The 25,595-nt window shown below is 36.0% G+C and overlaps 1 protein-coding gene across 1 annotated transcript in view; it reads right to left on the reverse strand.

The window, feature by feature from the left end:
- Nucleotides 1–31: 31 nt before the first annotated feature.
- The window catches only part of ntn1b (netrin 1b), a 93,313-nt gene continuing 67,749 nt past the window's right edge, over nucleotides 32–25,595 (reverse strand). The window contains exons 6-7 of the mRNA XM_073833551.1: nucleotides 18,004–18,078; nucleotides 32–568 (exon numbers count right to left, since the gene is read on the reverse strand). Of these exons, the coding sequence (XP_073689652.1) occupies nucleotides 246–568; nucleotides 18,004–18,078 (398 nt within the window). The 3' untranslated portion in view covers nucleotides 32–245. The remainder of the gene's footprint in view (nucleotides 569–18,003; nucleotides 18,079–25,595) is intronic.

Here is a 25,595-nt window from a genome sequence, read left to right on the forward strand (position 1 = left end):
ACACATATGTATACTTAATAGTAGGTGCAAATTCTGCAAAATTGAAGATATGAAAAAATAAAATCTTGATGGGAACCAAAAAAAACCAAAACAAAAAAAACGCTAAACAACGGAAGGCAAAACTGTACAACTGGTTGTCCTTCACCACAGTTCTGATCCGTCGTCAATCAATCTGCTCCGACGTTGCTCGGGTCATTATTTTTTTCTCTCCTTCTTCAATCTCTGTTTTTCCTCCATGTTTTTCTCTAGCACTTGCCTCTCTTGTCACGCTGCTGGAATTTCCTGAGCCGGCGGGCCCACAGGTCCTTCCACGGGATAAGCAGGCTGCCCTTGTCCGCCACCACGCCGCTCTGACCGCGGGAGTCGTCGTCGTCGGAGCCCATCAGCAGGTACTTCCTCCCTGGTTTAATTTTGGGGCACTTGCAGGCCACGTCTTTAGCGCGGATCCACAGGAGCTGGTCTCCTCTGCGAATGCGATGTCCGCCCTGCTTATAGACGGATATGATGTTGATAGTGAATTTCCACCATTCGCCCGCCTTGTCTCCTTTTAGCACGTGAACCTGGACAGCTGTGGAGAAACACAGTCGGATTAAAAGATGTAACAGCAGCAAAATCTCAAAATACAGATTTTAAATACTATTATTATTTTAGACCCCATATATTGTGTGGATGGATGGATAGAGGACATTATATTTTAGGGAATTTCTCTGAAACCTTACATGTCACAGTTTTAAGTCTGGATGTCCTGTAAAAAAAGTGATTAAATTTAACACCCTTTTGGAAATATGATGATATTTTGATCATTTAAATTTGACTAATTTTCCAATTGTTTGTCATAAGTGAACATCTCAGAAAAATGTTATGGGGTTTTAAATCAAAATATGACTTTCTTTTTATGAAACAGGACATTGATTATTTAAAGCATAGGATATTTATTACACATTTTGAGAGAGACAACAAATGAATTAGAAAAGAAATTATATATCAGTATTCCTATGAAATATATATATTATTATGAAAACCTTGACAATTATCACTCACATTATTACACTTCTTTTTTCATTACATGTTGCCCCAAAACACATTATTATGGACACAGTGTATAGATACATTGTATATAATGGGAAAACATTATATAATGTTCATAGCCATTTTACACATAAAACAAAAACTGATTTCAAAAAGTGATATATATATATATTTTATTTATTTATTTATTATTATTATTATTATTATTTATTTTGTTTGTTTTGGTTTATGCTATGTCCTCTACAAATATGAATAAAATATAATTAAATATATATATATATATATATATATATATATATATATATATATATATATATATATATATATATATATATATGAAAAAAATTCTTATGCTCTAAACAATATAATAACATGAAAAAAAACAACTTAATTCACAAAACTTTTTTTCTGGTAGTTAGGATATATACTGTATGTGTGTGTGTGTGTGTGTGTGTGTGTGTGTGTGTGTGTGTGTGTGTGTGTGTGTGTGTGTGTGTGTGTGTGTGTGTGTGTGTGTGTGTGTGTGTGTACCTGGTATTCATCACGTTGTGGGGACCAAATGTCCCCACAAGGATAGGAATACCAGTAGATTTTGACCTTGTGGGGACATTTCTCAGGTCCCCATGAGGAAACAGGCTTATAAATCATGCACAATGAGTTTTTTTGAGGAAGTAAAAGTGTGCACAATCTCCTGTGAGGGCTAGGTTTAGGTGTAGGGAAGGTGTAGGGCGATAGAAAGTACGGTTTGTACAGTATAAAAACCATTACGCCTATGGAATGTCCCCTTAAAACATGTAAACCCAACGTGTGTGTGTGTGTGTGTGTGTGTGTGTGTGTGTGTGTGTGTGTGTGTGTGTGTGTGTGTGTGTGTGTGTGTTATTACGTTTTTTAAAATGATTTAAATAATTATGAAATTAAATATAAAAATAAATAAAAATAAAAATGATAATCATAATGTTATTTTATAATATATATATAATGTATTTATTCTGTTATAATTAAATAATTAAGTGACTTCTATTTTGACCATTAAAATAACTTTTTTTCTTTTTGAACACAATGTAAGTTGCCATAGAAACACTTTCCTTCCATCTCCTGATACTGATAAAACGGGAAAAAAATTTAGACCAACCCATTCCGTTCTCTTCATTATCTTTTGTGTAAAACTTCAAGCTTTTTTTGTGACTTTAAGACGTTTATCTGAGTACCACCCATAGAAAGGAAACAAAAAAGCACAACTGAAATCTCTTTAATAACTTGTTTCACCTAGACAACGAGATCAAATGGAAAGCAGATGGCGACTTTTCCTGAAGTCTCCATCTGATAAACATTTTTATTGAATTAATATCACTAACATTCTTTTTACTTCATTTTAATTTAATTCATTTAATTGAATTCTGTTTCTTTTATGTAAATGTTAACATTTTAATTAATCTTATATAAACATATATTTGAGCATATACCTTTTTATTGCATTTCATATTAGCAGCAAAATTTGAGTGAAATGTTTAAAACATGCAAAACTTTTCCTAGAAAAAACCTTTAAAAAAATGTATGTGGTCTAGATCTTGCAACTGCGGCACAAACGGAAAAAGTCCTACATTAGATGTTAATGTCCAGTCCATGTGGTAACCGCTAACAAACCCAGAGATCCCCCCGGGTCAGACCATTTTAACTATCATCAGACTCGCAGATTGCGAGCTAATCTGTACTTGACGTGAAGTGGTTTCACACGGGGAGGACGCCCAGAGGGAGAAAAAAAACACCTCTATTACACATTTAGACCCGGTGTGTAACGGCGAGGCACGGCTGTGCCGCCCTGAAACACTCACACACACCCTGCGGCCAGTAACCCGTGAACCAGTGGCACGTCATGTTTAAGAAATATGCCATTACAGCATTGTGTGAAAATGACACAGGAAGTGCTCTTTCTTTCCTAGTGCTCTTTCTTTTGGCTCTTGAATGTGAACACTCTCTTTAGAGAGGGAGGCAAGGATCGCCCCGATCGCTGAAAGGAATGTCCCAATTGAGCAGCGGGAGGGGGAGGCTGTGAGCAAATTGCACCCAATTTGAGAGAACGCACTCCCACAGGCCCGCCATTCATCGCCTGTGTTTCTCTGGGCCGGAGCCCGCTTCGCCATCCAAATACAGTAACAAGAGATAAAAAGAAAAGAAGGGTGTGCGGAGGGTAGCACGGCCCGGAGAGGAGGGGGGCCGCTGTTTATCATCCCAGCCACAGAGAAGGTGCCAGAAGAATGGCGGATGTGTTTGGAGCTCATGAGCTATCTGAGCCCGGCCGGCGTGAGAATCCTGCTCCGGGTCTCGCTCTTGACCTGCTCTTGCTTCATCGCGGCGGGAGACGGCAGCGAGCCGAAAACTGACTCAAAATGTGCTGTTGAGCTTCTTTAAATAGTTGAAAACAATCGCTTTGACTCATTAGCAGTGTTTGCGGATTTCTGCTTGTACGTATTAAATGCCACTGCATAGCTTGTCTGAGTTACAATTATGGTACAATTGTTTAATACAGTGAGGAAAAATTGTTTAATACAGTGAGGATTTGATCCCTTGCTGATTTTGTACGTTTTCCCACTGACAAAGAAATGATCAGTCTATAATTTTAATGGTAGGTTTATTTATTTGAACAGTGAGAGACAGAATAACAACAAACAAATCCAGAAAAACACATTTCAAAAAAGGTAGAAATTGATTAGCATTTTAATGAGTGAAATAAGTATTTGTTCCCCTATCAATCAGCAAGATTTCTGACTCCCAGGTGTCTTTTATACAGGTAACAAGCTGAGATTAAGAGCACTCTCTGAGCTTGTTACCTGTATAAAAGACTCCTGTCCACAGAAGCAATCAATCAATCAATCAGATTCCAAACTCTCCACCATGACCAAGACCAAAGAGCTGTCCAAGGATGTCAGGGACAAGATTGTAGACCTACACAAGGCTGGAATGGACTACAAGAACATCGCCAAGCAGCTTGGTGAGAAGGTGACAACAGTTGGTACGATTATTCGCAAATGAAAGAAACACAAAATAATTGTCTCAAAATCTCCCTCGGTCTGGGACTCCATGCAAGATCTCACCTTGTGGAGTTTCAATGATCATGAGAACGGTGAGGAATCAGCCCAGAACTACACGGGAGGATCTTGTCAATGATTTTAAGGCAGCTGGAAGAACCAAGAACACAATTGGCAACACACTACGCAGTGAAGGACTGAAATTCTGCAGCACCCGCAAGGTCCCCCTGCTCAAGAAAGCACATGTACAGGCCCAGGAAGTTTGCCAATGAACATCTGAATGATTCAGAGGAGAACTCTGTGAAAGTGTTGTGGTCAGATGAGACCAAATTCGAGCTCTTTGGCATCAACTCAACATAAGCCGTGTTTGGAGGAGGAATATTGCCCATGACCCAAAGAACACCATCCCCACCATCAAACATGGAGGTGGAAACATTATGCTTTTGGGGTGTTTTTCCGCTAAAGGGACAGGACAACTGCACCGCATTAAAGGGACGATGGATGGGGCCATGTACCGTCAGGGCCAGGGCATTGAAAACTGATTTGTGGATGGGTATGACCCAAAACACACAGTCAAAGCAACAAAGGAGTGGCTCAAGAAGAAGCACATTAAGGTCCTGGAGTGGCCTAGCCAGTCTCCAGACCTTAATCCCATGGAGAATCTGTGGAGGGAGCTAAAGGTTCAAGTTGCCAAACGTCAGCCTCGAAACCTTAAAGACTTGGAGAGGGTCTGCAAAGAGTGGGACAAAATCCCTCCTGAGATGTGTGCAAACCTGGTGGCCAACTACAAGAAACATCTGACCTCTGTGATTGCTAACAAGGGTTTTGCCACCAAGTACTAAGTCATTACAAAGCAACATTCTGGCAACCACCTAGAATATTTTAGCAACCACATGCTGTTGCATTGTCAAACAACAATGCTCATCAAATTACTGGTATCTGCGCCATTATTTAACGCCCAAAAAAGCATGTCTTGATGCAAGCTGTAATTTGCACTGCTCTTGGTAGATTGCGTTGGTCATTATAGAAAATGATCTGGCTGCGTCTTTAATGAGCGCACTGTTGAGAAAAAAAAATCTAATACAATGTCTTTGGGTCAAACACAGCTGGATGAATGTGCACGTTTGACGTAAAAATGACAAAAACAAAATGACAAAAACACTGAGTGCATTTACCCCTCCTTGATTACAAACACAACACTGGGAGGCACAGCCGTTTAGAGGTCATTGACAGTTAATAGGCCCTTTCACACATACAGTCTTTAATGGTAAATGACCAGTAAACCTACAGCAATTTACTGATATGAGAAGTTGTAACAATACCAGTAAACTGTAAGTAATGTCCTCTGTGTGAACGCAGAATGAAGATTACCGGCATGAGAACGCAGAACGTGCTGCCGAATGTATCTGCTTTGGTCCAAAATGGCCAATCATAGCATTCTTATGGAGATTATGTGATTGATGTGATTGCTCTGAGCTGTTTACAAAGCTCCGCTGCCTTTTTCTATGTAAATATGTGCTAGATCAGGGGTGCCCAAACTCAGTCCTGGAGGGCTGGTGTCCTACAGAGTTTAGCTCCAACTCTACTTAAACACACCTGAACCAGCCTATCAAGCACTTATTAGGCATACTAGAAACTTCCCGAAATGTCTGAGCAACCACAAAGCATATGTTAGCAACCACTCAACAATGCAGAATGCTGTACATTAGCAACTACAAAGCAACATCTTCAAACTACACAGAATACTTTAGCAACCACAAAGCACTGTCTTGGCGACCACCTAGAACATATTAGCAACCACATACTGTAGCATTGTCCTGGCAACCGCATAGAATACATTAGCAACTACATAAAATTGCATTGCGTATATTGTATAACCTTTAAACAAAACCAACCTTAATGCTTAGTGCTGAAAATATATTAAAAGTGATGTCATCACTGTTGATTTTACAAATATTAAGTGTGCCTATATTGAGCATGTGTTACTGTAATATATCTCTCTCGGCGTGACGCTTTAATGCTGTGATCACTGGCACTGGTTTCATCAAACCCTGCCAAACGGGCACATTTCCTGTCTGAATGCAGCACTGAGCCACAGATATACGCCATGCGGGTGGCAAACGCTTTCCAGAGACGTCCAGGTATTGAGAAAGACTCCCGGTGAGCTCTTTCTTTGGGAAATGAAAGGTTTTGTACATGTTAGTAGGTTAACTTTGTTTCTGCCTGTTAAAGATGTAGAGAGAAAACAGAACAGAGAAAGGTGATCTGTTTAGCAGACAGCTTCTCCTAGTCAGCAATGAAATTACATGGAGAATCTGCTGCTTTTTTTCTCCTGAGAAAAAGACTCCAGTAAACTGAAGATGTGTGTCTCCTTTGGAGTTTCAGACAGTTATTTCAGTAGTGTCTCAAAGAGTGCTCAGATTTAAAATAATATATAAATCATACTATATTAAAGGGGACATCAGATGCTCAATTTACACAAGTTGGTCTGATTCTTTAGGGTCTTCATGAAATGTTTGCAACATACTTTGGTTCAAATTCCTCAATGGCCGTGTAAAACAACACCATTTTTACCTTGTCAAAAACAGCTCTGTTCACACGGTGCATGGCTCTTTAAATGATAATGAGCTTCAGCTCACCCAACCCTCTCTTCTGTTTTTTTGTCTATTTGTTGGTGCATTACCATGAAAAACAAAGCTAATCCACTGTGTTCTCAGTGACTCTGATGTCAGGAGAAAATAAAACTCTAATGTTCACTTTTACATCCAAATACAAAACACCTGCATTGCTCAAGAGACACTGTTGTCGCTACAGCTGCTCGAGCGTGGAGAAAATGTCCAGACAGCATACAACTGAGGGTGGACAGTCACATACTGACAACATACTGCTCAGAAAATCAAAACAGCTTGATAATTGAAACCGTTCAGGTTTTTTGGGGATAAGTTGTTGGATTTTTTTTATCATTGTAGGGTGGTTGTGTCCACACACTGCTAAGACACATTTATATAAACACCATGAAAAACGTGAGTTTTACATCCGATGTCCACTTTAAAACAATGAGAAATGACAAGATTGGATGAGATTTTATTACTCACAGCACTTAACAGAGTTCCCAGGTTCTCACTGAATTTTTATTATTTAACAAAAAATAGTCATTTAAAACTAATTCAGCTTCAAGTTTTCTCATTATATTCTTTCAAAGTTATTATTTTATAAAATAATATTTTAATAATAATATTTTGTATTAGTATGCTAATAAATGACTAATGTTAACTAATGAACCTTATTGTAAAGTGTTACCGTTATTATTTTTAAAATGAATTTTATAGCTCTGTACTCAGAGCATTTTTTATATAGAACAGTTTTATTATGTTGGTGTTACTTTTTTATTTCTCTTAACATATTTGTAACCCTGGACCACAAAACCAGTCTTATGTAGCACTGGTATATTTGTAGCAATAGCCAACAATTGACTGCATGGGTCAACATCATAGATTTTTCTAATCAAAACTTTATTTTTGATTAGTAATATGCATTGCTAAGAACTTCATTTGGACAACTTTAAATGCGATATTTTGATCTTTGCACCCTCAAATTCCAGATTTTCAAACAGTTGTATCTTGACCAAATATTGTCCATTGTCAGCTTTCAGGTGATGTGTAAATTTCAATTTAATAAATTGACCCTTATGACTGGATTTGTGGTCCAGGGTCACATTTTAGGTTAACAAAGCTGATATAAATTAAATTAAACATTTTTGACCATAGATGAAAACTGAATGAGACTTAAATAAAAAGTGAGAACTCCAGTGAAGCTGAACAGAGTCAGTGAACAAATGAGCAAATTTTGGATTGAATTTAAACAATAAAAAATCCACATTTAAGCATTTTCATTTCTCAACATGAATTATTTTTATTTTTATTTTTATAATTATATTATTATAAAATTTTCGCCTCCTGTGGTGTGAAATGTCATCTAACATTACTTTAAACTACATTTTGTTCATTATTTTATAATTATCATACATGCTGCCTTCATGAGCTCATATTAACAAATTAACATAATAAAATATATGTAATATGTAAAAAAATTCCTGATTCCTGATTACTCACCGCCATGTCATCCAAGATGTTCATGTCTTTCCTTCTTCGTTGAAAAGTAATGTGATTATGTAATGCGGACACACATTGCAGAGCTAGTGCAAGATGAGCATTTGTGGTTAAGAAGTATAGAATTTTTTAGAAAATTGCTGATCGTTTTGCTAGATAAGACTCTTATTCCTCAGCTGTGATTGTGTTAAGACTAGTGATGCTCCGATTGATCGGCCATCGATCATGATCGGCCGATATTGTATGTCTGATTGTTGTCATCAGTTCATGCAGTTCAGTTCATATAGAATGAGGAGAAACGGTGCCCGTGTAATTCACGTGCGTATGTTTAGCGCCATTTTATCGCATCGTAATTCTAATCAACGCATATAGATGTTACCAAAGTCCCTTTAAGGCAAGTCATGCCACTCGGCGGCCATCTTTGAAACGCTACTCGGGCAGGCAAGTGCAGCTCCTATCTGTTTGAATGGGGAAACATCAAATTCTCCAAAACTGTTCACCAAGCTTACGATTAAATTTCATATTTTAAATCACCAAAGAAATCCAACAAGAACTGCCTTATAAATGTGGTCCCTTGTGCTCCAATAGCATTAAAAAACGCTTATTTTTCCGGCTAAATGAGCCAGTGCGCATACGCAGTACTGAGCGGACGTCTTAGAGCGCTGACTGTTTCTATAGCAACCGGGACTTCTAACGGCAGCTGCAGTGACGCGCTGACTTTACTAATCAACGATTGGCTCTTTCACTAAGAAGGCGGAGCTTCGCGGCCATAATGAGCGTTGCATTTTTCCCCATTCAAAACTACACGAGTGACATGTCTTGGGTATTCTATAGACCTTTTTCCTGAGTAAACGATGAGCGCCGCCATTACGAATTCTAACGTCAGATTGAATGCTTTTCTGTTCCGATTTCCATAGGAACTCATTCAAATAGCGTCCATCTGTTTTTAATGTAGCTAATGTCCGCTGCTTCGTGTCATCTACACACTCATTAAAGTGAGGCACTGACAAATGACGGTCATTGCGACATTGCCAAGTGATGGCGCTATGGAGCCATGTGCTTTTTAAAAACATTTGAATAGGTTTAACATTAGTTTATTAGCTTGGAATATACCCTAATTTGACTAGAAACAATGCAGACCGGAAATGCAAAGCATTCTTTCAGTTAAGAGCCGGACTTACTTCCATGTTCAGGAAAAAGGTCTATAGTCTTTGATGTTACTGAGGTGAACGTTTATGTTTCCTATATACAGCCGGATTCCGATATATCGTATTTAATTCAGCCTAAACCACATTTTACTACCTTTATCCTAATGACTGTGCAATGCTGGATAATATAATCCTTACATCATCTTAAAAAGCAGCTACAAATAACAAGCAAAGAACATATACATTATCAAAGAACTTCATCACTAACTAGTGTAGCCTAGTCTAGTGCGAGGTGCACTTTAAAAAACACTCCCGTTATAATCAGTTTATCTATCTACACTGTATGATGAATAAATCTCTTACCAATGTGGCGCGTTAAGGCGACGTGGCCACTCTATGCGTGTGTTTAAACCGCGACAAGTTTCTGAAGCATCCTAGAACCAACTCTCTGCACTGCATCGCTAAAGTTAGGAGCCTTTTGACGGATAATAATAATAATCGTCTTGCTATTGTCAAAAGGCATCGGCAACTGGCGATCTCTCTAACTATCGTCGATACACGATACTATCATCTACAACCCTAACTTGGTGGTTCTTCAAGACCTTGACTGTAGCCTATTTCTGTTTTTTTTTTTTTCAATATAGTTAATTAAGAGTTAGTTTCATTTCTTCAAATGGTGCAAACTCTGCTAGATTAAAGATAAAAGATTCCCATTCCCCTGCCATTTTGTAATCGGCGATCGGCAGATCATGATCTTGGTGATCGGTAATCGGTTGATCGGCCCCAAAAATGCTGATCGGAGCATCTCTAGTAAAGACCCTTTGAAGCTGCGCTGAATCTGTAATTTGAACCTTCAACCCACTGATCCCCATTGAAGTCCAGTATATGGAGAACAATTCTGGAATGTTTTCCTCAAAAACCTTAATTTCTTTTTGACTGAAGAAAGACATGAACATCTTGGATGACATGGGGGTAGTTGTTAAGGTACAGTAGGATTAGGGATGTAGAATATGTGATTTATAAGTACTAATAAACAGCCAAATGTTAATAATAGGCATGCTATTAAGCAACTAGTTAATAGTGAGGATTGCTGCCAACACTAAAAATTCAAAATTCTTTATAAAGTTGTTTACTATCCAGCATAACATCCTGATATATCATGGTGATAACAGAGAATAAATAGCTGTACACAATACAATAAGAATATGTTAAAGTGCCTGTTTAATCTGGCGAGTTAAACCCTCTTTTGCATGAGGCCACACGGCACAGGCCAGCAAAACCATCCATCTCCAAAGCTCCATTAGATCGGCTGAATGGGATGAGACCACTTTTCTTTTTCTTCGTGACAATGTGAAAAGAAAGAGAAAGAAAAGCGCTAGAAGGTGAGGGATTTCTCCCCTGATTGAGAGTGGGAGAGAAATGAATTTAAAAAGAGGAAGAGGCCCATAGATTTGCCAGGTGTCCCGCTGGCTTTCAGTGTCCGCGGCCAGCGTGCTGGAACACGAGCCGCACGCGGTACACAAGCCGGCCTCTAATCTAATTAGTGCGCCTGATTACCACACTGAAGCTCCTGCGAGCTCCCCGCTGGGACGCCCTACGCCCAGCCGCTTACGCCGGGGCACTGACTGCTGCTCCGCCGTGTGTGTGTGTGTGTGTGTGTGTGTGTGTGTGGCAATGCTAAGGAGCTCCGTACACACACTGACACACACACACGGTTCTTTGATTCATTGTCATTCTCCCCCCACCCAAGAGTAGGAGAATGCGAGCCTTTCGGACCGCTGTCTCCGTAGCGACGGCAAACAAAAGCGGATCAACAGGGAGTATTTCTTTCTTTCTCGCCTCTCTGTCTGTCTCATCCGCCAGCGCTGGGCAGATTTAAAACTTCAGCAAGGACTGCAGCAGAGAGCTGGATGCAACAGCTTTACTCGGTAGCGTAAATGTCCTGTGAGTTCTGGACAATTTGTACTGTGTTGATATAAGCGTTCGCTGCTGTTTCTCTGTCATTGCACAAGGGTGCAGAGTGATGGTCTTTGAGTGAAGCTATGAGCGGAGGTCAAATTAGTCTAGAATAACCTTTGTCCAAACACCTGTGTCATAAAACGTTATACTGCTTTTTCCAGTGTTTCGCTAATATGCTGATTTGCTGCTCAAGAAACGTTTCTCATTATAAAAACAGTTGTGCTGCTTAATATATTAATAGATGAAACTTTTGATTTGAATAATGTATTGGTAAAGGTTGAAATCGACACAAGATTAATAAATGCTTTAGACATATTTTTCCTTGTTAGTTTATGTTTATGTAACTATTGTATTTAACTAATGTTAACAAATGGAACCTTATTGTAAAGCATTACCAAAAGTTTTGTTATAAATGCTGTTCTTTTGAGCTTTCTATTCATCAAAAAATGTATCATGGTTTCCACAAAAATACATCATTGTAATAATAATAATTGGTGATCAATGTAACTGACCAGGAAATCATGATATTAAACTGATTTCTGAAGAATCATGTGACACTAAAGACTGGAGTAATGGCTGGAACATCACATACATTTACAATTTGATATATTTACTTAATTTTATTTAAGTAAATGCAGTCCTGGTGGGGCTTCTTTTAAAACATTAAAAAAGTTTGAGTAAATTAAAATAATAATAATATCTGTATAGTTGATTAATTAAATGCAGTCTTGGTGAGGCTTCCTTTAAAACATAAAAAATTATAAAAATTAATAAAAAAATTCTAATGTTTGATTGGTAGTTTTAAGTACCTAACAAAATCATTAAAAAAACATTGCTGACTCCAATCTCTTTCTTTCTTTCTTCCTTTGAATATTTGATTAAATAAATGCAGTTTTGGTGACATTTTTTAGTAGAAAAAAAATAAAAATAGTTACTTAAATTTTGTTGACCCCAAACTTTCTGTTTTCTTTGTATATTTGTTTAAATAAATGCAGTTTTGGTGACATTTTTTTAAACATTTTAAAAAATGTAAGAAAATAATAAAATAAAATACAATTTGTGATTGGTAATTATAAGTATACAGTAGGAAAAAAAAAGTTACTTAAATTTAGTTGACCCCAAACTTTCTTTTTTCTTTGTATATTTGTTTAAATAAATGCAGTTTTGGTGAGCCTTTTTTTTTTTAAATAAAATAAAGTTAATAAAAAAAATTTGATTGGTAATTTTAGGGATGCAGTAGAAAAAAATAAATAATAATTGCAAAATTTTGCTGACCCCAAACCTACTTTCTTTCTTTCTTTCTTTCTTTCTTTCTTTCTTTCTTTCTTTCTTTCTTTCTTTCTTTCTTTCTTTCTTTGTATATTTGTTTAAATAAATGCAACAAATGGTGAGGCCTCTTTAAAAAAATAAAAATAAAAAATTGTAACATAAAATAAAATACAAATTTGTAATTGGTATTTTTAAGTATATAAAAAATACAAATATTAATTATAAAGTTTTGCTGACCCCAATTTTTTTCTTTCTTTTATATTTGAATAAATAAATGCTTGGTAGGGCTTCTTTCCTTTGGTTATTAGATTAAATAAATGCAGTCTTGGTAAGGTTTCTTTTAAAACATAAAAAAAAAAGTAAAAAAAAAAAAAAAACCTGATGACCAAACTTCTGTATACTTCTTTCTTTCTTTCTTTCTTTCTTTCTTTCTTTCTTTCTTTCTTTCTTTCATTTATTTGCTCATTTATCTATTTATTTATTTGTAATATATTTGGGGTCAGTTTTTTTTCTTTTTCTTTATTTTTTAAGGATGATGTTTCTTGAGCAGCAAATCAGCATATTAGAATGATTTCTGCAGGATCATGTGACACTGAAGATTTTGCATTATTACTGGTAAGCTGCTTTGACACAATCTGTATTGTTAAAAGCGCTATATAAATAAATGTGACTTGACTTGACATGAAGACTGGAGTAATGATTCTGAAAATTCAGCTTTGAAGTCACAGGAATAAATTACAGTTTAAAACATATCACAATACAAATCAGCAGTTTTCTAATTGTAGTTCTAGGCTAGACCTGCAAACATAACTGTTATTTAAATGTGCAGAAAAATATAAACTCTCTGACACATAGGGGCCAGTTGAACAGGGACATGCCATTAGCCCTTTCATACTCCCCACCCAATGAGATTTATACTACACTCAGCGTAGCCAGTGTTACCTGTCCTATATAACATCAACATGATGAATGACTTCCCTATGAGAACAACCTCCGAGTATGAACACTTGTGGCCGAGAGTGAAAAACAAATGAAACTTAATATCACAGCCTGAACGATAGCAGCTACAGCTGACCAGCAATGCCATTAATAGCTCCTTCTCTCGCTTTCTCTGCTTGATTTTATTATTACGCCAGTCTGTGGTGGATAATATCTATATGAATATTATCAGCTTCACCCTAGGGGATGCTTAAAAATGTTTTGGAAACCAGAGAGGGGTTGCAAATGAGCTGTTTCAAGTAATGAGCAGTAAGAGATGTTAATATAGATAAGGTGCTACTGATTAATGAGGAAATTGCACTTTAGATGGCCTGTGCGTGTGGGATAAATTGGACATCTGTGTGTCTATAACTTCAATTTGTTCAGTTTGTGCTACACTCATAAAAATAAAGGTTCTTTATGGGCATCGATAGTTCCATGAAGAACTTTGAACATCCACAGAAGCTTCCAAATGCAGAAAAGGTTCTTTATAGTGGAAAAGGGATCTTTAGATTGTTTAAATTTAAAAGAACTGTTCACTGAAAGGTTCTTTGGGGAACCAAAAATGGTTCTTTTATGGCATGACTGCAAAAACACTCCTTTGGAGCCTTTATTTTTCAGAGTTAAGGGCTTTCATATACGCTTGTGTCTAAAAGTCTGAAACCACATTGACAATCTGGAAAGATTTTCATGTAAGCCTGGAAATAAACAAGATTTTGTACATGAAAGCAAAGTTGCTTCTGCACTATTTCTAGATTACTGATCAAATAAGCAAATTTGTGACAACAAGCATGTTAAAAAATTTTGTCCAGATGTTCTTGCTATAAACCATTAAAGCTCATTTGCAAATCATGCTGGAGATCAGCAGGCTTTACACAAATCTCTGAAATGCATGTTCATTTTTAATTTAACTTTCAACTTCAAAGTTAAATTGTAAGGCTAATCATATAAAACATTATTTAAAGAATTAGAGAAAAATTGTACTCAATTTGAAAAATGTATACACTGGACCTCTTTGTACATTACATTAAACAATAGGCAAGAGATCATATCTTTTTCATATTAATATGGAATTGTGTCATTAAAAAACAGTGATGCTATCGAAAAAAGAACCTTTAGTTAACAGCAAAAAATGAAAATTAGCCTATGATTTATTCATCTCAAATAGGGCTGCTCCTTATTCGACTTACCGTTAGTTGACGAGAAGAGGCTTATAGAGGCTTACTAGTCATTTAGTCGCAGAAAAAAAAAAACACAGAAAGTGGCGAAGTCATGCAGTCTCTGACGGACAAATCGATAATGGCTGGTCTATGTGGTATTCAATTCAGGTTCACTCTTAAAAATAAAGGTGCTTCATGATGCCATAGAAGAACATTTAGGTCTAAATGGTTCCATAAAGAACCTATAACATCTGAAGAACCTTTCTGTTTCACAAAAGGTTCTTTGTGGCGAAAGAAGGTTCTTCAGATTATAAAAAGGTAAGAAAGAGATGGTTCTTTAAAGAACCTTTGACCGAATGGTTCTTTGTGGAGCCAAAAATGGTTCTTCTATGGCATCGCTGTGAAGAACCTTTCAAAGAACCTTTATTTTTAAGAGTGTAAGACATCTAAACACTCATCTATCAATCATCAACCTCAAATATGGCTTATCATCTAAAATATGTAAGTAGTAGCAACTTTACATGGCCGCTTAATCTAATGTTAACCTAGAAAAATGTGTCATTTTTGGTCATACAGGTAAAGGTAATACATATTTTGAATCTGTAAAGATTTATTTGTGTGCACTTAGAATAACAACGAAACGTTGTACTTTTTTAAAACAATGAAAGCAAACAGGATGCGCTTTCTGCCGTCTCATTCTCTGTGAACTTGAGCGCAAAACTTCGAAACTCTGTGTATACTTGCCTTACAGACATGAAAAATGTATCTATTGAGAGTGAAATGTCTACTTTGAAATGAACCAATTCAAACTGAAAACAAATATTCTCAGATTATGTAATCCATATGAAGCATGCATACAGGCCGACTTCCTCTCCTAAGCGGAAAACAAAGAAAGCACTAGTTTATTAATAAATTATTAAAACGTTAACACAGTCTCCTTGCTGTTTTTCCTTGACACATTAATTGTTATATCTGCCGGTGTGCTGTGGCAAGCTTTTTTTGCATGCGCTTAAACGGTTTTTAGGCTATGTAGGCAACTAAAGGCCCATTATTATAATTTATGGTTTATTAAACATGCAGCAAATAGTCAAATAATGTTTTAATAATAATGTTTAAAATCTTTATTTGACGGCAGCCCTACCCTCAAGCCATCCTTGGTGTATATGACTTTCTTCTTTTGACCAAATGAATACAATCGGAGTTAATTAAAAAAATGTCCTGGCTCTTCCAAGCTTTATAATGTCTGTTGAGATGTTGAAATCCAATAAAGTGTGTCCATCCATCATAAAAAGTGCTCCATGTGGCTCTGGGGTTAATAAAGTCCTTCTCAAGTGAATCGATGCATTTGTGTAAGAAAAATATCCATATTTAAAACTTTATAAACCGTAATCTCTATGGATGTAGGCATAGTGTACGCTCTGGTATAAAGTGACGAAAGCAGAAGCGCAGAGCAGAGAGCAAAACAAAACTCTGGTCATAATGAAAAGTACAAAACTAGGATTTAGAAAGAATATATTTCGATATAAGCCAAGAGGAGACTAGTTTTCCTTTGCTGTAAACAAAAGTTGGTTCTCGCAAAACTAGCACATTTTCACCGGAGCTTACGCTATGGCTGCGGTTACGTCTACGTCCTACGTCATCTGCTGGAACGCCACTTTTTCGTGAACGCACATACAACAGTTAGCTGAAGCTAGACATTAAAGTCCATTCGGATCCATGCGGAACACTTTTTATGATGGATGGAGGCACTTTATTGGACTTCAACATCTCAACAGCCACTGACTGCCATTATAAAGCTTGGAAGAGCCAGGACATGTTTTAATATAACTATAGTATTCATCTGAGCCATCAAGCCATATACACCTGGATGGCTTGAGAGTGAGTAAAAAATTTGGGGTGAACTATCCCTTTAAAAAAATCTAAACAACTTTTTTACACTATGAAGAAGCTTCTGTATAACATGGATGTTAAACATTCTAAACTGTAGATTCCAATAAAGAACCTTTATTTGTAAGAGTGTATAGTTTCCAGCATGCTTTGATTAGGGATTCCTCACATTCTATATAGGACCTGATGGCATACAAATTGGAATACAGTGCTTGGTTATTTCCTTCCAGATTTCAGTAAAGACAGAAACATTGTTTATGCTAGAAACATGCGTTGCATTGATTTAGAGACACATGTCTGTCTGTCTGTCTTTCTTCATCTTTTTTTTTTCTTTCTAGCTTGGCAGTGTTTTGAGCAGAGGCAGTGCTCTTGGACACCGCAAATCTCAGATGTGTTTCCAGACTTGAGGCCAGTCAGGAATGAGTTTATGATATCACACTGTGAAATCAAACATCTTTCCCTCCGCTCTGCAAACAGCCAGAGGACCAGTGCGCATTCAAGGAGAGATTCTGCCTCTACCACATTTGCATGCAAGAGCATTTATAGTGCACCCTGATATAAGGTAAAGTACAAAAAGAAAATCTAGTTTAAATGTATATTTTCATAGCATTTTCTAAATTTGAAAGACAGTTTTAATCAGAACAACTTACTGGAGATTCAAAGCCATTTATAATTTTACAAATGATTTCTATATCAAATAAATCATATTTTTGGAGCTTTCTATTCATCAAAGAATCCTGAAAATCAGCATTTTAGAATGATTTCTGAAGGATCATGTGACACTGCAGACTAGAGTAATGATGCTAAATATTTAGCTTTCCATCATAGGGATAAATTATATTTTAAAATATGTTTAAATAGAAAACAGCTATTTTAAATTGTAATAGAATTTCACAATATTACTGTTTTTTCTGTACTTTTAAGCAAATAAATGCAGCCTTAGTGAACATAAAATACTTTTTGTAAATATAAAAAAAATCCTTTTTTCTTTGTAATCCAATATGTTTCTCATATGTGGTATAAATTTCTCAAAGAAGATGGTAAAAACTGTCACTGACCACATTTGTAAGAATCTGGCTATCTGTTGTGCCACTTCTAACCTTAAACCCTATAACTACATTCTTGAACTCCTATAAGCCCGTTATTATATTAGCTATATTAGTATTTAAACCTGTGAAATCTCTGCTTTCAACAGGAACCAGCTGTCCCCTTTGTCCTCTAGATGCTGCGAGGCACTTTGAGCGTGTCCATCTGGAGAAACCTGCTGAGTTCACACGCTTTGATGCTATAACATAAACCTTTAGCCTCTGAATAAGCTGTCAGCACTATGAGAGAGGGGGGACACATAAAGAGAGAGATAGAAAAGACAGAGAAGAGAAAGATGTCTAGTGACGCAAAGTGAAAGGGAAGCAGGCGTTGCGAAATAAGAGCTACTTACCAAAGTCTTTTTTGCAGTATTTTTTCATGGTGACCTTCATCTTGCCCTTGGGAGTCTTACAGTGGGAGTCACAGTCTGAGGAAGATAACAGACAGAAAACTAGTGAAACGCAGGTAACATTTGTGTGAAACAACAAAATGAGTTTGCCAGATGTGAATAAGCAAAACATATAGTTTTTCCTTTTTTTTCACATTTTCTTAGTTAAGTGCTGTAGTTTCTATTGTGAAGCAAAATATTTAAATAATTTAATGCAATACAATGATGATTAAGAGATGAGCAAATAAATGTTTCTCAAAAAGCTGATGTATCATATTTAATACTCACATTTGAACATGATTTTTCTACCAAAATTGTTCAGATAATCAAGTAAACCTTGCTTGCTTTAGTCCAGTAGGTGTTCATTTTCAAAATGTTACTGAGAATATAAGAGTAATTACAATTACTTTCTAAAAACATTATGAAACGTACATACTTTATCACCTTAATGAAAACTTTCTAAAAACATATAAACCATCAATTAGATGACAAAAAACATGTAGATTGTGAACAATAAGCTTTTGAGCAAATTTTTGTTCACTTTGATAATTTAGAGGTCTTGGAAATTTCCATATCAAATATGATTCAGTAGGCTTTATTGAGTTATTGAAAATGGATGCCATACAAAGTGGCATAAATGTATGGATATCATTGCAATAGACAAATAAATATCCAACCAAAATTCAGCTTTGCATCACAGGAATGAATTACATTTTAAAATATATTCAACTAGACAACTGTACTTTTGATCAAATAAATGCAGCCTTGGTGAGCATAAGATTTCTTTTTTTTTTTTTTTTTTTTCAAAAATATAAAGAAAAAACAACCTCTGTATATTTTTTCTTTGTAATCTAATGTTTCTCATATGTGGCAGAAATTTCTCAAAGAAGACATTTTACATTTTAAATGAAACTGAATTTTAATTAAATTATATTTTATTATATATTTTTACTGCATATTTTATTAAATAAATGCGGTCTTGGTGAGGCTTATTTTTTTAAAACATAAATAATAATAATGATAAACGAATAATTAAAAAATCCAAACGTTTGATTGTTTTTTTATTTTTTTTAAATCAATAAAAAATCTTGCTGACTCCACACTTTCTTTCTTTCTTTCTTTCTTTCTTCAATCATTTTTTTTACTTATTTACTTGTACTGTATTTGGGGTCAGCAATTTTTGGGGGGTCAGTAATGTTTGTTGAGCATCAAATAAGTTACATTTAAAAAATATTAAATTAGAGAACACATATTTTAAATTGTAATAATATTTCACAATATTACTGTTTTTACTGTTCTTTTGATCAAACAAATGCAGCCTTGGTGAGCATAAGAGACTTTTTTTTCTTTCAAAAATATAAAAATAAAAATCTTTCTAACCCTCTATATTCTTTGTAATTTAAAGTGTTTCTCATATGTGACCCTGGACCACAAAACCAGTCTTAAGTCGCTGGGGTATACTTGTAGCAATAGCCAAAAATACATTGCATGGGTCAAAATTTTTGATTTTTTTTTATGCCAAAAATCATTAAGAAATTAAGTTAAGTTCATGTTCCATGAAGATTTTTTTGTAAAATTCCTACTGTAAACATATCAAAATGTAATTTTTGATTTGTAATATGCATTGTTAAGAACCTAATTTGGACAACTTTAAAGGTGATTTTCTCAGTCTTTTTGATTTTTTTGCATCCTCAGATTTCTGATTTCAAACAGATGTATCTCAGTCAAATATTGTCCTATCCTAACAAACCATACATCAATAGAAAGCTTATTTATTGAGCTTTCATATGATGTAGAAATCTCAGTTTTGTCAAATTTAACCTTATGACTGGTTTTGTGGTCCAGGGTCACATATGTGGTAGAAATTTCTCAAAGAAAACATTTTAAATGTTAATTTAAAATGAATTTTAACTCATTTTTACAACATTTTATGATATATTTACTGTATCTTTGTATATCTTGTATATCTATTTACTGTATTAAATAAATGCAGTCTTTGTCAGGCTTCTTTTAAAACAAACAAAAAAAAGTCAATAAAAATAAAAAAATCCCTTTGATTTTTAAATATCTAAAAAAATATATTTAAAAATCTTGCTGACTCCAAACTTTCTTTCTTTCTTTCTTTCTTTCTTTCTTTCTTTCTTTCTTTCTTTCTTTCTTTCTTTCTTTCTTCACTAATTATTTTTTTAAAAAACATATTTATTCGTAATATATTTGGGGTCAATAATGTTTCTTGAGCAGCAAATCAGTATATTAGAAAGATTTCTGAAATATCACGTGACACTGAAGACTGGAGACTCTTCAGAAAATCCTTCAGGTCCCACAAATTCTTTGGTTTTCAGCATTTTTGTGTATTTGAACCCTTTATAACAATGACTGTATTATTTTGAGATCCATCTTTACACAATGAGGACAACTGAGGGACTCATATGCAACTATTACAGAAGGTTCAAACACTCACTGATGCTCCAGAAAGAAAAAACATGCATTAAGAGCCAGGGGTGAAAACTTTTGAACAGAATGAAGATGTGTACATTTTTCTTATTTTGCCTAAATATCATATATATATATATATATATATATAAAAAAATTTTTTTTTTTTTTTTTTTTTTTTCATTTTGTACTGCCTTTCACTTACATATTCCCCAGCATATCCGTGTGGTGCGGCTGATAGAGAACAGCATGGCCAGTTTGCGTCCAGCGGATACTGGGTAAAAGTAACTGCAAAAAGCATCATTTGGTCGCTGATGCCACTTGTTTTGTATTATATTGTCTAATGAAATAACATTCACACACTTTTGAGTGTGACTCAAGTGTCCAGATGATTCTGGGGCCGCTGCATCATTCGCACCTTTAAAGAGAGCCACGTTAGACCAAATTAAGACTTAATGGCTATTTAATCATTTAATCTTTTCTTCACTTAACCCAGTCATTTTCTCACCCTAATTATCAGCACCTCCCCATATCCCCCCCACTTGCTCGGCGATGTCAGGGCAGAGAGTTCACAGGTCATTTAAACTTCATTCAGACGAAGAACACCCTCCTTACAATGCCCACAAAAGCGAATCCTCATTTAAACGCAGCTTTCCACATATAAACCTCAGGGACGGCGTCCAGCGTGCTATGATTTATAGCTCTAGCGCTCAGCGGATCTATTCGACACCGCTGTGGAGATTTGAACCCCACATTGAGGCCTGGCCGACGGAGTCACTTCAACGCCAGCAACCTTTTGGACCCGAACCAGAGCGCTAGCTCGGTTCTCCTGACCCAAACCGAAACCAGAGAGTCTCTCGTCGCGGCTACTTATAACTTCGAGATTTCTGGCCGACTGGAAGAGATGGGAGCGAGAAGACCTTTCAGCTTTCGCCTGAATATGGACAAACTTCATTATTTTCTCCGGCCCTCTGTCCAATCCACCCTTTTCATGTCCCTTTATATTCCGTCTGAATGAGGTTACCTGGGCAACGGCGAAGCAGGAAAGAACCACCAACCCGAAATAAAAAAAAAGTTTGAAGGGGGGAAAGTAAAAGGGGGGTTGAGGGCTAGAAGAGCGAGATGTCTGGCAGCTTTGGGGGGTGGTGGTATGGTGGTAACACAAAAAGGTGGTGCGCAGAATTAGGATGTGAAGGACTGTGGGGGGAGAACTGCAGGCCGGGAGTGAGAAAAAGTATGGAGAAGGGGGTGGCAAAAAAAGTAAATGATTCTGACGAGTCCATATCAGCCACGCCTGATTTCCATGTAAATGCGTGAACGGAGGACCGGGCGGCTTTTGTGTGGCGACGGCCCTTGTCCGCCTCATCCTGCCTCTCTTTGATAAGGCTGGGAGGCCATTAGGCAAGCGGCACAATGCCTGACGCTGCCCATTACACCCACGTCCCCTCCATAATGGACGTCCCCTGCTGAGGGACAAATGTCTGCTTAATAGAGTCCCTCAAGCACAACTGTGCTGCTCCGCTGGGGAGCCACACCAGAGACGACAGCAGCACAGGTAAAGAGAGTAAGAAAAGATGTTAAACTTACTTTTTTTTACTTTCTTTGCTTACTAAGGCTGCATTTATATGATCAAAAAATACAGAAAGAACTGTAATATTGTGAAATATTATTATAATTTAAAAGAACTGTTTTCCATTTCAAAATATAGTTAAAATATAATTAATTCCTGTGATGCAAAGCTGTCATGAAAATCCAGTCCTCAGTATCACATGATCCTTCAGAAATCATTCTATGTTGAATTGATGCTTAGGAAACATTTTTCCATTATTATCAATGTTGAAAACAGTTATGCTGCTTTATAAGTTTTTAAAAACCGTTATTACTTTTTCTTTCTTTTTTTTTTCTTTTTTTTGATAAATAGAAAGTTTGAAACAATGTTATTTGAAACAGAAACATTACAAAAGTCTTTGCTGTCACTTTTGATCAATTTAATGCATCACTGAATAATTTAATTAATTTAATGTATTGATGAATGAAAATATTATTTCTTTAAAAAAAATTAGACCTGAAACTTTTTAGGTCACCGTGATTTTGCCAAGTAAGGCATGTTCCTGGATCAACATCTTTTGATGGTCCTGGATCAACATTACTGTCCAAAAATATAGACTTAACCCAATCCATAGCCCTAAACCTAACCCTATCCATAATTTATTCCTAAAATCAGTGGGAAATGATAGCTGATTAACAAGGGTGTAGAAGCACCTAACCCTGATCATAAGCCTAAAACTGTAATTTCCTGAAAAGTTATCCCTTAATTCTGATTGGTTGATTAGAATGTTGTTCCAGGATCAACAAGTATGTTGATCCAGGAACATGTACTTGGTTAAATCACGTTCACCAACTTGGTCACAGTAGTGTATATAATTTATGATACAGTATGTGACCCTGGACCACAAAACCAGTCTTAAGTAGCACGGGTATATTTGTAGCAATAGCCAAAAATACATTGTATGGTTCAAAATGATCGATTTTTCTTTTATGCCAAAAATCATTAGGATGTTAAGAAAATATCATCTTCCATGAAGATATTTTGTAAATTTCATACCACAAATATATCAAAACTTAATTTTTGATTACCAATATGGGTAACACGTTATTTTAAGGATCAGGAATTAGACAGTAATTAATGACTGCATTTGTAAGTGAATAGTTATGGACTTGTATGCCATTACAAGCTATTTATAAGGCCTTTATTGGTTGTTGTCTTATTTTTGTCTTATAGACCCAATAGAAAAATAGAGTTTCAAACTTTCTATTTATCAAAAAAACATGAAAAAAAATTGTAATGGTTTCCACGAACAACTGTTTTCAACATGCTTTATTTCACACAAGTTATATTAATTTGTTTAAAAAAAAAACTTCTTAATTGTAACATTAAACAAGCATTTTTTGTAAAGCTGCTTTAAAACAATAGGGGGTTTGCACTTAACGTCACGATTTGGTAAGTTACCCGGATACATGGCCATATTGACAATACTTAGATGTAAACAACAGCAGATTGCATGGTTAATGTACTACTGAATAGGTTTTTCTGCTAATTTATGCTGACGAATCCATGGAAAGACTGTGTGGAAGCTGCTAAATCATATAGAGAAGGACTTAGTAAGCAGGAAAGGTCCAACCAATTAGTACAGCCCAAAACAATAATTGATCATTTTCTGCAGCAATAATCAGCAAAATTTGCAAGTTTATTTTGGTTCAGTGGCATTGTTTATGTTCAGTGCAGCCAATATGGCCTAATAATGAGGTGTTGGTAGAAAAATGGTTACTGGTAGAAACACTGGGCTGGCTTAATTTTAGTTTTTAAATTTATATATATTTTAGTTTTTATTAGGGCTGTCACGATAACAGATTGAATTCGTGTACTCAAATTTAAATAAACCATCAACTGTAATTTGGCAAAATACCGGAAGTGGCGCACTAGACGGGCGAGAATCCATTATGAAGCGCTTTATTAGACGGTTTTCCAGGGCTGCATGATGTAATAAACCCATTTAAAAATCATAAGCATAATGCTATTGAAAATTCACAAACGCTACAATCAGTTAAATAATTATACTGTATGTGATGCCATACGTACCTGCATCTCAGAGCATCACAGTAAATGCTAACGTTACTCCACACTGACTGTTATTATTTACATTTGTGGAGCATCTCAAACTCCATCTCTGCATATTGCTGACTCTGAGTTTATTATAACGTTCACCTGGGAGAGCAATGTGTGCCATTTCATCAGATTTGTAAGGTAAATCATTTATAAACCCACGCAAACACAGGAGAATACATTAGCATCTTTTGCTGCCTTCATGTGCTATCGTATTTATGGTAAATACCAAAATCCGACATTGAAATTGCACATGAACACCCACTCACGTTGTAATTTCCACTGGAAAGCTCGAAATTTTTTATGATACCCGAGCTGCCGAGATGGGATAAACTTTGACCTTTCAACATGGCGGACAGCAACGAAACTATACTGAATGGTAAACATTGCATGATGTTAAAAGTTCTCTGCTGTTTAGTTGGTTAGTTTGTAGCCCCCATAATGCTGGGGCATAAAGAATTTTAATAACGTCGCTATTTAAACGTAGTGTTGTCTTTAAAAATACCGTTAAGAGAAGATGCTAGCTCGTCGTGGCTCGCCTCCAGTAGGGTGCTGTGCGGTACAGTGTTCTGAAGGAGGCAGTTTTCTCATGTTATTTTATTCGGTCTGTAGTGTACGCCAGTGACAGCATGATATACTGGGACCAGGAGATGACCCAGCAGATGCGTTAGGGAGTTTATAACCGTTTTACCCAAGTAGCATGTGAGGACAAATTCCGAGTCCGCCATGTTTCTCTTCACTACGACAACAAAGCACCTGAACACGACACACTGGTAATTTCCACTTCACAAGTGGAAAGCATCATCTTTCCCATATCACATGAAGGCAGCATTTGTCAATATGCTAACTGTTCATCGCGATTTCAAAATAAAAGCTCTCGGTCTGCGTTTACATTTTGATGTCCACATATTCAAGATATTACAGTGGCTGTAGCATTTTTGATGTAAATAAATAGCAAAATATTAAAGATTAAGTGTACATTTGAATTAAATGTTGTTTTGTCAATATTAAACTAGTAGATGTGGTAATGTGTAAAAAAACGATTGTTAAAGGAGTAGTTCACTTTCAGAACTACAATTTACAGATAATTTACTCACCCCCTTGTCATCCAAGATGTTTATGTCTTTTTTTCTTTAGTCGTCAAGAAATTATGTTTTTTGAGATAAACATTTCTGGAAATTTCTCCATATAATGGACTTAAATGGTGCCCCGATTTTTGAATCTTCAAAATGCCGTTTAAATGCAGCTTCAAATGGCTGTAAACGATCCCAGACGACGAAGAAGGGTCTTGTCTACCGAAACGTTCGGTCATTTTCTTAGAAAAATATATTTTTATATAGCTTTTAAGCACTGAAACTCGTCCAGCACTAGGAATTGTACTGCGCATTCCCGACTTTACGTACTCACGTCGAAAGGTCACACGTGACGTATGCGAAACTACAGACCCAGTGTTTACAAA

The sequence above is a fragment of the Garra rufa genome, chromosome 1 (assembly GCF_049309525.1).
Source record: "Garra rufa chromosome 1, GarRuf1.0, whole genome shotgun sequence".
NCBI classification, from domain to species: domain Eukaryota; kingdom Metazoa; phylum Chordata; class Actinopteri; order Cypriniformes; family Cyprinidae; genus Garra; species Garra rufa.